We start from the raw sequence: 15801 nt of genomic DNA, 5'->3' as shown, positions 1-15801 counted from the left end.
CAGAGATAGTTTCGTTAAAGGCGTCTAAGGCCTCAGCCGTCAGTTTGGGTAGGTGCAATTTGTCTAAAAGGGCTGCCGCCTCACTCTGATCCACTGGATCCGTTGAGTATAAATGGGTATAATAGTTTGCCAAAATTTCACTAATTGCCTTGGGAGAAGTATGTACCACTCTCGCATCATTTGTCATAGCCATAATACGAGTGGGTTTTTTAGTCCCAGTACATAACCTTGCTAGCAGTTTGCCCGCCTTATTTCCAAACTTGTGGAAGTATAAGGTAGAGTAGGATGTTTTGGCTAACTCCTGTTGTTCCGCCCAGAGGTCAAACTCCCTCTTGGCGGTCGTCCAGTCTCGAATGTTTGCAGGCGCGCGAGTAGTCGTTAGTCGTTCGTAAGCCAGCCGCAAGGTCTCACTGGCCTTCACGTATTGTCGTTTGGCGTTTTTTTTAAATTGAGTGGTGTATGAGATAATTTTACCCCGTAGGAAAGCTTTCCCGGCTTCCCAGAAGAGATTCGGGTCTGAGAGATGTTCTGCGTTAGTAACTGTGTATTCTGCCCATGCCATTTCCAGCATGGAACGAAAATCCTCATTTCAGGCCAGGTACGAAGGAAAGCGCCACATACCCGGCAAGGATCCCTCTTGAGTGTCCGTCAGCTTAACAGCTACAGGGCTGTGGTCCGAGATTCTAGGGTCATGAATTCCCGGGTCTTGAGTCATTTGTGAAAGTGTTGGTGAAACAAAAAGATAGTCAATACGGGAAAATGAATTATGGGGGGGAGTAGAAAGTAAAGTCTCTATCCGTTGGGTGAGTTAGCCTCCATATATCTACAAGTTGCAGCTGTTCAATCGTTCTCGCCAGGGGAGTTAGGGGGGAGATAGACCCATCCCGCCCAGCCCCACTGTATGTCACTTTGCCCATGCGGTCAAGTGTAGGTGACATTACCACGTTAAAGTCTCCTCCTAGTAGGTGTAAAGTCTCCGGTATCAACGTAGCCCATGCCGTCAGGTCTCGGAAAAATGCAGAGTCAGGTGAGTTTGGAGCATATATATTGGTAATTGCTATGTCTTTATGGGTTATATTAAGGGAGATAGTTATCATGCGCCTGTGGTGATCCGATTTTACATTTTTAATAGCATAGCTAACTAAGTCTCTTATGCAGTAGAATGGCTACCCCAGCCTTACGGCCCTCTGAAGGAGAACCGAATACCTCCCCCACCCACATCTTGCGGAGTCCTTTCAAATCATCTGCAGACAGGTGCGTCTCCTGTAACAGAGCCACATCTGTCCGCTGACGCTTCAGGTGTCCAAGTACCATCATCCGCTTACATGGAGAGCGAAGCCCCCTAACATTCCATGACACGATATTCAGGTGATTCCCAGAGATTGATGAAGCCATGTCTGAGATAAATTGGTGTATAATGTTAAATAGCGGGAGGGGGGGAAATCTTCCCCAGAACCGCCGCATATCAATCGAAGGGGCACCCGAGGACCGTGTGACTCCTAGGTCTGAAAGCATGCAGCACTTATGCGAACATTCTATAACATTTAACATGTACCTTACAGTATATCGGAAAAATAACAAAAAATAAACATCAAGCCAAAGGCTACAAACACAGTCTATCAGGAACTTCACTTTTTTCCACATTCAGCTATATCCAGTGACATAGCCTCCCGCTAAACCTCATGTCCCCAATGCCGTCTAGTAATGGCTAAGAGCCGAATGGAGCTACTGAAATGGGGGGTGGTGTGGATACCGGTACGGGGATATGCTTGGGTGGCGTTATCAGATATGCCGGTTCGAGCTTTGAGAGCAATCGCACTCATGGCATATGTACAGTCACTGAATGTCGACTAAGTGGTGGACCTAGCAACCATGTTGTCTCCAAGAATTGGAGATCTAGATCCTAAAAAGAGGCGACCATAACAATAGTGTCTGGGGTAAGGCTACCCAAATAGGACAGTTCTGGCCCTGTTTTACCCGGGTTTGCTCTCCAAATGATTTGGCTTATGCATCCGTGAGGGTGTAATACCAAGGTAGAGGACAGGGATATAGGTAAGTAAAGAGGGGAGTAGAGGTCATACTTATCAACTCTTGTCCTTCTTCTTGAGAACCATTAACATTTCGCCTGGATTGTTAAGTAGGAGGCCGTCTTCAGCGTCCTCGATTACCCGCGCGGCTCGTGAGTTGGGCGAGGCGAGTGCGCTTGTAGGGCGGTTTGCTGGGGCTGGAGTGTGGCCTGCGATCCTCCGACGGAGAGCTAAGGTGGGACGGGGAGCCCATGGAAGAGTCCGTTTGATCCATTGCCGAGTTAACATGAGCCAGATGTTGTTCCGCTTCTTCTGGCGATGTAAAAGTAAGTCGCTCCCCTGTGAGGGTTTCTACTCGTAGAACAGCAGGGTACACCAAGGAAAACTTCACTTGGTGCTGGTGCAGGGTTGAGCATACCAAGGCGAATGCCTTCCTCTGCTTCATCACCTCAACCGAGTAGTAATTCAAGTACCGTACAATTATATGTCTGGGCTTGGCGCGGTTGTCCTCATACTGCCCAATGCGGTGTGCGCGTTCGATAACGCATGGTATGCGGAGACCCAGTTGTTCCGGTAATACTTTGGCACATATGTTGTGAGCTGGTTGTTGGCGACAGCTTCTGGAAGTCCTATAATGCACAAATTGTTTCTCCTGCAACGATTCTCGAGGTCGTCGAGTTTCTCCCACAGTTCTCTGTTCTCTGCAGAGAGACGAGCCAGCGCCGCTGACAGGGCTGTGGTGTCATCTTCCAGTAAGGAGATCTTGTCCTCCGTCTGTGTAATTCGTTGGGACTGTGCCTGCAGTTCAATATGTAACTGTTCCAGACCTTTATGTACCGCAGCATCAACTGTGGCCGTCAGCGTAGGTCCCAAGAGAGCCACCACTTCCTGAGCTATGCCCGCTGGGTGCGGATTCTCCTGCGCCAGCGAAACTGGCGGTGGCTGACTGAGTGCCGTCTCCGCGTGTATCGCGGCGACCATATTGGTCGCGCCTGAGGCTCTGTCCTCCGCGGGGAATTGCGGCGTTGAGACTGCTTGAGCATAGGATTGCGGTGATGGCCGAGGGTATGCCCCGATGCTTTAGCTGGCTTATAGGCTGCGGTGTGGAGGGGGTCAGCGGGAGCTGTGACCGTTCACAGCCTTCTCATGTGGCGCCGGAACTGGAAGTCCCTAATTAGAGTTTACAATCTAAAAGGAAGAGTCAAGTGATACATAAAATAATAGCTTTGGGGGATGAGCTGATGGAGAAAATAAAAGTACAGTGCAAAATCAGGCTCACTTCTGAAAGAAACCAACAAGCTTTCAGATTTTATTACCAAAGCTTAATTGAACAAGCTGGGGATAGAAGCTCATTGGTTTCTATGCAGACATGAGCCTGATTTTGCAATTTCCAGCTTTAGTAAATAATACCCACTGTGTACTTAAAAGTGGAGTATGCCTGTACAGTTAGGTCGAGGTAGAATAGGCTTCTCTTTAGAGAAGGGTTTTCAGGGATCACCTTAAAGCAAACAAAGTAGGGGACAGTAGGACAAATTGGGGTAGGGAGTTCCATACAATGGGGAGGCTCAGGAAAAGTCCTGGAGGCAATCATGGAGGAGGTGACGAGGGAGCTAGAGAGCAGGAGTTCTTGGGAGGAATGAAGAGAACAATGAGGTTGGCACTTTGAGAATTGTGGGGGGGGGGGGGATTGTTGTTTGGCTTTGTATGTTGTTGTTAGTATTTTGAATTTAATTTGTTGGGTGAGTGGAAGCCAGTGGAGGCATTGACAGGTATCCCGCCTACTGAGCTACAACAGCCCAGCACAGCAATGAATGTCAAACAAGAATGGGGAAGATCCATCCACTACCAATAAGGATGCATATAGTGTTTTTGAATGTTTTGCTCCCATTCATGCTTGTGTTACAGAGGGAGAAGAATGAATGTATTCATTTCTATGCTGAGCTACTGCTGTTGAGACAATGGGGTTAATTTACTAAAGGTAAATCCACTTTGCACTACAAGTGTACTGCAAGTGTGCTTGAAAGTGCACTTGGAAGTGCAGTCACTGTAAATCTGAGGGGAAGATCTGAAATGAGGGGAAGCTCTGCTGATTTTATCATCCAATCATGTGCAAGCTAAAATGTTGTTTTTGATTCTCCTTGCATGTCCCCCTCGTGTCTACAGTGACTGCACTTCCAAGTGCACTTGTAGTGCACTTGTAGGGCAAAGTGGACTTGCCTTTAGCAAATTAACCCCCATACCACTATGTCTAACAATTGCAACGTGACTTTAGCCTAATGGTTAGTTGCATATCTAACACCATTAAATGTATTTACTAAAGGCAAATAGGCTTTTCCCTTTGCAATGGAAATGTTCACTTTGCAAGGAGATTTTACTCAAGCTTAGTGAAAGAGATGAAACTGAAGGCTGACATTTATCACCCAGTCATTTGCGAGCAAAAATTCTGTGTTTTTTCATTGCACACGATTGTGTATCCTTTGTATAGTGACATTTTACCACTGTTACTAAGCTAAGGAAAAGTTCCCTTGCAAAGTGAATACCCCTTTTGTGTTTATTAAATCAAGCACTATAGCTACTATCTTGTATTTGAGTATATCAATCAAGTTTTCAAACAGCTTTATAATTATTGGAACAATCACCATCAGCTCTGGATGATACAAATTTAAAGACATACATATATAAATACAAATTACAACTACAGTATATACATAGTTTCCTTAAATTGGAAAAACTTTAGCTTGTTTTGATATAATACTTGATGCATTAAGAACTGTAAGGGCTTATTTTGTACTCCTTTAATCCACATCACCATAACTTTAAAAGAAAGCTTTCAGGATAAAAATATAAAACGTATACATTTGAAGATATTCCTTCTTCGTACATAAGTACATAATATTACATACAAATATATCATAAACATTATGATATCATAATTTCTACATGTTTCATGAAATACAATTCACTTCATCATTTGTAAAAAAAAAATCAAATAAACCCCAAATTGTAACAGAAGAAAAAGAGAGAAAAAATGGGGGTTTACCAGTCACCAAAATATTCAGCTGATAGCCAGAAAGACAAATGGAGCCGTAGCCACCCATACACATCCAAGTTACCACAGCAGAGAAGTCTGTTTTCTCTGCTGAGGGTCCTTGGATGTGCATGGGTGGCTACGGCTCCATTTGTCTTTCTGGCTATCAGCTGAATATTTTGGTGACTGGTAAGCCCCTTAACCCCTTTTTCTCTCTTCTTCTGTTACAATTTGGGTTTATTTCCAGATTTTTAGACAAATTGCTAGTAACATCAAATTCCTGATGAAATGAACTGTGAAACACATAGAGATTATGATGTTCTTCATTTTCAAATGTTAATCTCCTAATCACAATCATATATTTGTATGGAACAATATGTACTTATGTACAAAGAAGGAATATCTTCAAATGTACAGTACATGTTTTTTATCAGTGCATTTTGTGATTTGTAAACTGGTTTTAACTATTATTTGTAATAAAGTATCCATTTTAAACATATTTGTGGTAGTATTGTGTATTGACCTCCTCAAAAATCCCAGGGGCTATAGTGTTTGTGCCCTTTTTTGCACGTTAAAGGTCTGTCATTCTTTTCCTTTCTTTATGACTTGCCCTGACACCTAATATGTACACGCTTGTTCTAGGTCAATAATTTGTCAAGTAGTAAAGGAAAAATAGCAAAGAAGATTCTGTAGCTTGCCCTTTTACGTGCAATCCAGCAATGCCAAATACCACATTTCCATCCTGGCAGGTTACTTTTCATGCTTGTTGAAATCTTATTTATAAATATGTATGTTTTTTTTTTTTCCAATTCAAATAATGTTTTATTAATAAATTAACCATATTTGTATGCTTTACCAGTGCTTACACACATAATCTTTGAATGTGATCAGCTTGCCATACATATTTTTTTCAGCCCATGCTAATGTTAAAAAAGCCCTGCTTCTTTGCATAGTTTGTAATTATTTGTATGTGAAATATACATTTATGAGGGACAGCCATACTGGATTTGGTATTGCCAACCAATTGGTATCGCCCGGGAGAGAGAGCTTCATATTAAGTCAGAACCTTGAGGGGATAGGAAGATATATCCTGAGATCACCAAAGGGGCCTTCATGTGATACACCTGGTAAATATGGGATATATAATTGGTATTTACATATAAATATGTCAATCCTCTTTAATGAGGATAATCCACTTCAATGACCATAAGCTTATATCATAATTGTTCTGTTTAACAATTCTGTAACTCTGATCAGCAGATTACAACCGGCTGATCAGCGTTATTAACCCCTAATGTGACCGAAACCCTCCCCGTCCACACCGCCACCTCCCTGTCCCCTGCCTTTCCACCCCCACTGTACCCTTCCCTTTAAAACTGCCTCCTCTCCTCTCCTATCCCCTTCACCTCCTTCTTTACCCCCAGAATTGATTACCCCCCTCCACCCGATCTGAATACCCGCTCCCCACAGCCACCATCATTAGTCGGCATCCCTCCTCTTCCACTCCCGCTAGCTTCAGGTGCTGCATGGGGCTTGGAGGGGTGTCCATATGTGTCCCCCCACCAGTCAGATCACCCAGTCAGGGCCAACTGCCTCTGCACTCTCGATCCATGGCGGCTCTGAGGGGCATCTCTCCTTCCCCTCCCTTCGCCTGCAGCGTCTCCCTGCACAGATCTCCTATGATCTGTCAGGCTGGGGATTGCGGCGGGGGAGTGGTATGGTTGGGGGTGAAGTTGGGGCTTGGGGGGCTTTAGTAAATATGTGTTTACTAAGATCCCCCAGTAGAAGAGAGGGCACATGCAGTGATCACTACTGATCACTGCTCTATTCCCATTGACAGCTGATATAGTGTAACCGAGAGTGTTAGAATATAGATATATATATATCAGACTGTCATCTTCTGAATGGAATCTCTATAGAGATTCTCATTCATTCAAGTAAAGTGATATAGTGAAAGGGACTATCTTCAGTCTAAAAAAAAAAAAAAAGAGATATGGTGGTCTGCTTAGACCTCTGATATCTCACCAAAGACCCCCCCCCCCCCAAAAAAAAAAGATAAATATATAAATGCCAATTTTTTTTTTAAGTCAATAATAAAAACACAAACATAGTAAGAACCCCCCAGGTCCACCCGCACTCACCCCTCCATGGTAACAGCCCCCCCACGCTCACTCTTCCACGGATACCTCAAATTCTTCTCCCAGCCAACCCGGTCCATCCTGATTGACCAGGAGGAGAAGCCGGAAGACAAATATTAATTTGTTATTGTCACAACTCACAAGTGGGTGGGTTTGGGGTGCAATGCTATGTGCCAGAGCCCAACCTTTTTCAAGCCAATTAGAGCCTAAGGCTCTAATCATGTGGCTTGTCTGCTGATCCTTGCTGAGCAGGCGGATGACAGGCTGATGCAGAGCGGACACGGACAAAGCTCACTATTCTCTATGGGACGGTCGTATGGAAAGGACCATTTCCATTGGATGCCATCCAATCTGATCTGCTAGATGGATGGGGAATGGAATCCCCATCCGTCTGTTTTTAGCAGACTGGATCAGATGCAGGCATGTGTAAACGGACACGTGTCCATTTATATCAGTCTTTCCATAGAGAACAATGGGTGGTCCGATTGGGCCCGCCTGAAATAATGGGCAGGCAGACTCAATCAGTGTACTTGTGTGAAAACAGCCTAAGGCCTTGTTCAAACAGGGCATACACAGCGTATCTTTACAGGAATGTACAGGTGTTCCATGTATCTCTGTGCAGGCAGTCCCATTGATGTAATTTGGGATGTAGCAACTGCATGAACAGAGCCATTGCTCCCAATTTTATATCCATGTAGGTCCACATGAATGTCCCTGAGCGATCAGGGTCATGTACCCACACCCACACGGATGTCAGATTGGGAACAGCAGCTATGTCTATGCAGCCGTGGCATCCCACTTGACATAAATGGAACTGCCTGTACGGTGATACATGGAACACCTGTGAATCCCTGTGCGAGTAAACATGGCTTTAGTACTAATTTAGCAGGAATTTTGTAAGTTACGTTGTGTTTTTGTGCAATATTAATGATTGTAGTGTATTTTTAGTGAAAATAGCGATATGAGGAACATTTGCACAATTATTGCGGGGCCCAATAAATCATTAGCACTTTTTCTTATTCTACTGGCCATGTGCTTTTAGAAAATGACTGGTTTGAGGGTTCAATTTCAAATTCTGAAAGCTGTAAGTGAAAAATGAAAACCTCCAGATTTTTAGAGAAGTTTTGGGGTATGTTCGATTTTGCAAGAAGGCGCAATTTAAAATTTACAAATATTTGTTATTTATTAACTACATACAGATTAAGCTTTTATATTTAGTAGTGATTTAGCAGGAATTTTGTAGAATTAGCTGCGTTTTTATCTGCTAATAATGGTTTTAGTGTATTTTTTTTGATAAACATTTGTGCAAATACCACGGGGTCTAAAAAATCAGTAGCACCTTATTTTTATTCTAGAGGTCATATGCTTTCATAAAATATATGGTTTTGAAGGTCTTTACCAAATTCTGAAAGCTGTAAGGGAAAAATTAAAACCTTCAAATTTTTTAAGAAATTTGGATATTTACACATTTGCATCTGTTTCGCAAAAAGGCGCAATTGAAAAGTTACAAATATTTTTTTATTTATCCACTCAATACAGGTTAAGCTTTTATATTTAGTAGGTATTTTGTAAAATTTGCTGTGTTTTCATCTGTTAATAATGGTTTTAGTGTATTTTGTGAAAATATATTGGTTTGATAAACATTTGCACAAATACTGCAGGGTCTATAAATCAGTAGCACTTTTTTTTATCCTACTTATCATTTTCTTTCAGAAAATATATGGTTTGGGGGGGTCTTTCACAAATTATGAAAGCTATAAGTGAAAAATAAAAAATCAAAGGAAATTTTTTAAAAATGGTCTGGCCACCTGAGTGTACAAAATGAAGCACAGGGCCTGGCAGCGATAGGGTTAAACAAAGGACAAATTCTAATGCCCTTTATTGTAAAAACAAATGTAAGAGTTATTTTTAAAAGTTTAAAGTTATTGTTCATTATTTTTATACAGTATATCCAAACTTAATATTTTATACACTCATAACGATGGTGATTTTCATCTGACACAAAGACAATGCAATCATTTTCATTTAGCAGCTCAATTATTGTATGCCCTCATATTCCATAATCTTACAGAAAAAAAAAATCCAATTTCTTTGCAGTTTTTGCTATCATACAATTATACATATCCATTAAAAATAAAGAATGTGTGTTGACACAGCTGCCTTTAAATTGGCATATCTGAATATACTAGTATAGTTGATGAGCAGAATAATAGCACTTTCATCACAGTTCAACTATTTAAAAGCTTTTCTCATTAAAAGAGCTGAGCTTCAAAATAATTATTTCAGTGGGATCTTTAAAAAATAAAAAATAACCTTGGTGGAATTTCAACAACTGGCCCATTGGCCATTTTTGAAACATTAATTTTTTGACATAGCAGTATAATATAATTAGCATACACTGAGTAGCTTAACTTCAGAAGGGTTATATAAAAATGAAATTAAAAATGAAGGAATTAATTGAATTTACCAATTTTTTACATTTGATTTTGTGTTGTACATATTTCTAAAAATGGTAATGTCTGAGTGCAATGTCTTTAGAATTTTTAGCACAAGCAACAAGCAAATAAGGAGGTTTTTCTACTCTAGAAAACACAATCCTATTGACATGACTGCTCAGCTCCAGGATGCAACTGCAGCTTGCAGCCTCAGGTCTTGGAAAAAGTTCAGAAACTGATCAATGTGGCTCTTGAAAACACCAGAATGAGCCAATCATTTTAATCTGAGATAAAGTTTTCAAACTGTGAAGCTAAACAAAAAATATTGTAAATCAAATGACACATGCACCAACTCAAACAAGAGGCTGGATAGGGTAAATAATCATCTAAATCTTTAAGAACCTTTACTTGTATGTTGTATGTATCTGTAAAGCTAAGCTTTTTAGATGCTTTACTCTTTGTTTCAAAGTTCACCTAGTTGGTGATAAAAACTTCTAATGGCCATTTTTTATCTATAAACAAATTTTTTTTTTTATAATGTTTTATATGATTTACAAAAATATTTAACCACTTCCCGCCCAGCCTATAGCAGAACGATGGGTGAGCAGTGGTTCAGCTATACTGATGTCTTTCATGATGTTGATCGGTGGTGTCATGGCATGTCAGTCTGACACACCACACCGCAACACCGATCTCAGTATAGAGCCTCTGATGGAGGCTCATTACCATGTGATCATTCATGTCCAATCACGGCTGATCACAGTGTAAACAGGAAAAGACGTTTATCTGCTTTTGCTCACGCTCGTCTGACAGACGTGAGTAGCGGAGAACCGATCGGCGGCTCTCCTGACAGGGGGGTCTGTGCTAAATATCAGTGAAGCCCCCCCCCCCCCCCCCCGAGGATGTCCACACTGGACCACCAGGGATGCCAACAGGACCACCAGGGATGCCCACAATGGATGGCCACAGGTATGCCACCCTGGACCATCAGGGATGACAGTCAGTGCCCAGACATATGCCAATCAGTGCCCATACAGATGCCAATCAGTGCCCATCAGCCATGCCAGCCAGTGCCATCAGTGATACATATCAGTGCCATCTATCAGTGTCCATCAGTGCCACACATCATTGTCCATTGGTGCCACCTATCAGTGTCCATCAGTGCCACCTATCAGTGCCCAATCAGTGCCACCTATGAGTCCCCAGTGCCACCTATGAGCACCCATACGTGCCACCTATCAATGCCCATCACTGCTGCATATAAGTGCCACCTATCAGTGGCCATCAGTGCCGCCTATCAGTGGTCATCAGTGCCACCTTATCGGTGCCGCCTTATCAGTACCTGTCAGTGCAGCTTCATCAGTGCCCATCAGTGAAGAAGAAAATGTGCTTATTTACAAAATTTTCTAACAGAAAGAAAGAAAAAAAAATTTAAAAAAAAATTTCAGTCTTTTTTTATTTGTAGTAAAAAAAAATGCAGAGGTGATCAAATACCACCAAAAGAAAGCTCTGTGGGAACAAAATGATAAAAAAAATGTTGTTTGGGTACAGTGTAGTATTGTCATTTAAAAAGTGACAGCGCTGAAAGCTGAAAATTGGCTTGGGCAGGAAGGGGGGAAGTGCCTGGTATTGAAGTTGTTAAAAAAAAAGAGTTGGTTGGCAATGAAGGCAGCTAGCCATGATGTTTTAGGGAGAAATGAACTAAAACAGTGAAAGAGATAATGAAACAGCTAAAGTAAAATATTTTCATTAAATAAACAGACTGTGCATTGAAATAAATGAATATAAGCAGAAAAATATACAACCTGAAAGTGAAGTACTGGGTTGAAAAACATTTGGACTGTCAACAGGAAGAAGTGATAAAGGCAACGGTGGAGTTCCAGTTCCCTCAATCACATATACAAAGTCACCAATCTGAAAAAAAATGAAGCAAAATGAAGCAATAAGAAATTGGAATAACAGCAACTGCTAAACATATATAAATATAGTCAGAATTCTGTGCAAGCCACTCTAGTTCCTCCACCCCAAACTTGCTCATCAATGTCTTTATGGACCTTGTTTGTGCACTCGCGCGCAGTCGGATTGGGGCAGGAAGGGGCTATTCCCAAACTGTTTTCACAAAGTTAGGAGCATGGAATTGTTCAAAATGTCTTAGTATGCTGAGGCCTTAAGTGATCCCATTACTGGAACTAAGGGGCTAAGCCTAACCCCCATACCATAATCCCCCCTCCACCAAATGATATGGACCACTGCACAAAGCAAGGTCCATAAAGACATGGATGAGCGAGTTTGGGGTGGAGGAACTTGACTAGCCTGCATAGTCAGTCCTGGCTTCAACCCAATAGAACACCTTTGGGATGAATTAGAATGGAGACTGCGAGCCAGGCTCTCTCGCCTAACATTAGTGCCTGGCCTCACAAGTGCGCTTCTGGGAGAATGGTCAAACATTCCCATAGACATACTCCTAAACCTTGTGGATAGCCTTAGCATAAGAGTTGAAGCCGTTATAGTTGCAAAAGGTAGGCCAACTCAATATAGAACCCTACAGTCTAAGACTGGGATGCCAATAAAGTTCATGTGCGTGCAAAGGCAGGCGCCCCAATACTTTTGACAATATAGTATATGTATACTATACGTGTGCAAGGATAGTGCTGTGTATATATATATATATATATATATATATATATATATATATGTCATATCTTTATACTGTATGTGTGAACCATGATAGTGCAAGCTGGCTACTGGGTTTAGATTTAAGTATTTAAGGGAGGAACAGTAGCACAGGGGTTTTATAATACAGCTAGTAGACATGTGCATTCGTTTTCGTCCGAATGCATTTTCGTCCGAATTTCAGCTATTTTCGTTTTCGTTTTGCCAAACGATAACGAAAGCACAAAATCCGAAAAACGAAAGATCCGACATAAATAAATGCTTTATTTTCGTTTTCATTGTTACAACAGTTCGATATAGAATAGGAGATTTGACGTGACTCTGACAACGTGTCTATAGAACCTGTGTTCGAATGTGCCTAACCTTACCTCTATTAGTCCAAGATTATATAGAGAAAATATTCGACAGAGAAAAAAGATTTGACAGAGAGAAAAGATTCTGCAAGATACTGTCCTAAAAAGTGTTTGGGGACCCGGGTCCTGCCCCAGGGGACATGTATCAATGCAAAAAAAAGTTTTAAAAACGGCCGTTTTTTCGGGAGCAGTGATTTTAATAATGATTAAAGTGAAACAATAAAAGTGTAATATTCCTTTAAATTTCGTAGGGGGGGGTTGTCTATAGTATGCCTGTGAAGGGGCGCATGTTTCCCGTGCTTAGAATTGTCCCTGCACAAAGTGTCATTTATGCAGGAAAAAAAGTCCTTTAAAATCACTCGCAGCTATAATGAATTGTCGGCTCCCGTAATACAGAGAACACTCATTGAAAGTCATTGATAAAAAAATAAATAAATAAATAAAAAAAAAAGCGTGGGGGTCCCCCAAATTCAATTACCAGGCCCTTCAGGTCTGGTATGGATATTAAGGGGAACCCTGCCTCAAATTTAAGAAAAAATTTGACGTGGGGTTCCCCCTAAATATCCATAACCAGACCCTTCAGGTCTGGTATGGATATTAAGGGGAACCCCGCGTCAAATTTAAAAAAAAATTGACGTGGGGTTCCCCCTAAAAATCCATACCAGACCCTTTATCCGAGCACGCAACCTGGCAGGCCGCAGGAAAAGAGGGGGGGACGAGAGAGCGGCCCCCCCTCCCTCCTGAACCGTACCAGGCCACATGCCCTCAACATTGGGAGGATGCTTTGGGGGTCTGTGACCCCTCAAAGCACCTTGTCCCCATGTTGATGAAGACAAGGGCCTCATCCCCACAACCCTGGCCGGTGGTTGTGGAGGTCTGCGGGCGGGGGGCTTATCAGAATCTGGAAGCCCCCTTTAACAAGGGGACCCCCAGATCCCGGCCCCCCCCCTGTTTGAAATGGTAAGGGGGTACAAAAGTACCCCTACCATTTCACAAAGAAAGTGTAAAAAATGTTTAAATAAAACAAACACACTTTTGAAAAATTCCTTTATTAAAAATAAAAAAATAAAAAAAAGATTCCAGCGGCGGTAATCCACTCTTGCTATCCATCGACGGACGGTCATATCTCCAGCGATGTCTAATATCATCCAGCGCAGCGCAGCATCCTTCTTCTGTCTCCGTGGAGGAGACACTACAGACATTCCAGCGGCTGACGTTTGTTATATACGGAGGGCGGGGCCACCCGTCACCTGACCCCGCCCCCCTCTGACGCAAGGGGAAACCCGGGGTTCCCCGTGACGTAGGGGTGACCCCGCCCCCCTCTGATGTAACGGAAACCTGCCTGTGTTACATCAGAGGGGTGCGGGTCACCCCTACGTCACGGGGAACCCCGGGTTTCCCCTTGCGTCAGAGGGGGGCGGGGTCAGGTGACGGGTGGCCCCGCCCTCCGTATATAAGAAACGTCAGCCGCCGGAATGCCTGTAGTGTCTCCTCCACGGAGACAGAAGAAGGATGCTGCGCTGCGCTGGATGATATTAGACATCGCTGGAGATATGACCGTCCGTCGATGGATAGCAAGAGTGGATTACCGCCGCTGGAATCTTTTTTTTATTTTTTTATTTTTAATAAAGGAATTTTTCAAAAGTGTGTTTGTTTTATTTAAACATTTTTTACACTTTCTTTGTGAAATGGTAGGGGTACTTTTGTACCCCCTTACCATTTCAAACAGGGGGGGGGGCCGGGATCTGGGGGTCCCCTTGTTAAAGGGGGCTTCCAGATTCTGATAAGCCCCCCGCCCGCAGACCTCCACAACCACCGGCCAGGGTTGTGGGGATGAGGCCCTTGTCCTCATCAACATGGGGACAAGGTGCTTTGAGGGGTCACAGACCCCCAAAGCATCCTCCCAATGTTGAGGGCATGTGGCCTGGTAAGGTTCAGGAGGGAGGGGGGGCCGCTCTCTCGTCCCCCCCTCTTTTCCTGCGGCCTGCCAGGTTGCGTGCTCGGATAAAGGGTCTGGTATGGATTTTTAGGGGGAACCCCACGTCAATTTTTTTTTAAATTTGACGCGGGGTTCCCCTTAATATCCATACCAGACCTGAAGGGTCTGGTTATGGATATTTAGGGGGAACCCCACGTCAAATTTTTTCTTAAATTTGAGGCAGGGTTCCCCTTAATATCCATACCAGACCTGAAGGGCCTGGTAATTGAATTTGGGGGACCCCCACGCTTTTTTTTTTATTTATTTATTTATTTTTTTATCAATGACTTTCAATGAGTGTTCTCTGTATTACGGGAGCCGACAATTCATTATAGCTGCGAGTGATTTTAAAGGACTTTTTTTCCTGCATAAATGACACTTTGTGCAGGGACAATTCTAAGCACGGGAAACATGCGCCCCTTCACAGGCATACTATAGACAACCCCCCCTACGAAATTTAAAGGAATATTACACTTTTATTGTTTCACTTTAATCATTATTAAAATCACTGCTCCCGAAAAAACGGCCGTTTTTAAAACTTTTTTTTGCATTGATCCATGTCCCCTGGGGCAGGACCCAGGTCCCCAAACACTTTTTAGGACAGTAACTTGCAAATTAGCCTTTAAAATGAGCACTTTAGATTTTGAACGTTGGAGTCCCATAGACTTTAATAGGGTTCTAAAGTATGCTATATACTAGCTCCATCGAATCTTCTTTATACATTCGACAGACACCATAAGCCTTCAAAGAGATTTGACCGTGATTCATGTGGATTTTCGGACGAATGCAATTTTTGAACGAAAAATGAAATAAATAAAAACGAATTTCGGGAGTAACTAAATAAATTAAGTTTTCAGACGAAAACGAAATTCCGAAACGAAATATTTTACTCTGCACATGTCTAACAGCTAGGCTCCATTCAAGCAGGTCTTACCACACCCGAGTATGCAGTAAGATATTACACAGTGTTTTTAAAAAAAAAAATTTAATTCTCAAACACTACTAAAATACGGTATTTTATGAAGTGATTCAGTATTTTAGTAGTGAAACCTTGCTATAATTTAACGTCTGCTGACAGCTGCATGTAAAGAACAGAATTGCCAACATTTAAACACATTGTGGAAAAAACACATGGGGTCCATTCAAATTGCACACCAGATCCTTCTGCT

General features: G+C 42.4%; 1 protein-coding gene across 2 annotated transcripts in view; it reads right to left on the bottom strand.

Moving 5' to 3' along the window:
- Positions 1-15801, bottom strand: part of CFAP47 (cilia and flagella associated protein 47) — a 681345-nt gene that overhangs the window by 265478 nt on the left and 400066 nt on the right. For both annotated transcript variants that reach the window (XM_077482554.1, XM_077482555.1), the window contains exon 44: positions 11434-11542. In XM_077482554.1, coding sequence (XP_077338680.1) covers positions 11434-11542 — 109 coding nt within the window. The remainder of the gene's footprint in view (positions 1-11433; positions 11543-15801) is intronic.

The sequence above is a fragment of the Lithobates pipiens genome, unplaced genomic scaffold, assembly GCF_037356315.1.
Source record: "Lithobates pipiens isolate NorthernLeopardFrog02 unplaced genomic scaffold, aLitPip1_a1.2 Scaffold_16, whole genome shotgun sequence".
NCBI lineage: Eukaryota > Metazoa > Chordata > Amphibia > Anura > Ranidae > Lithobates > Lithobates pipiens.
Note: the sequence above shows the minus strand (reverse complement) of the source record. Positions and strands in the feature narration are given on the sequence as shown.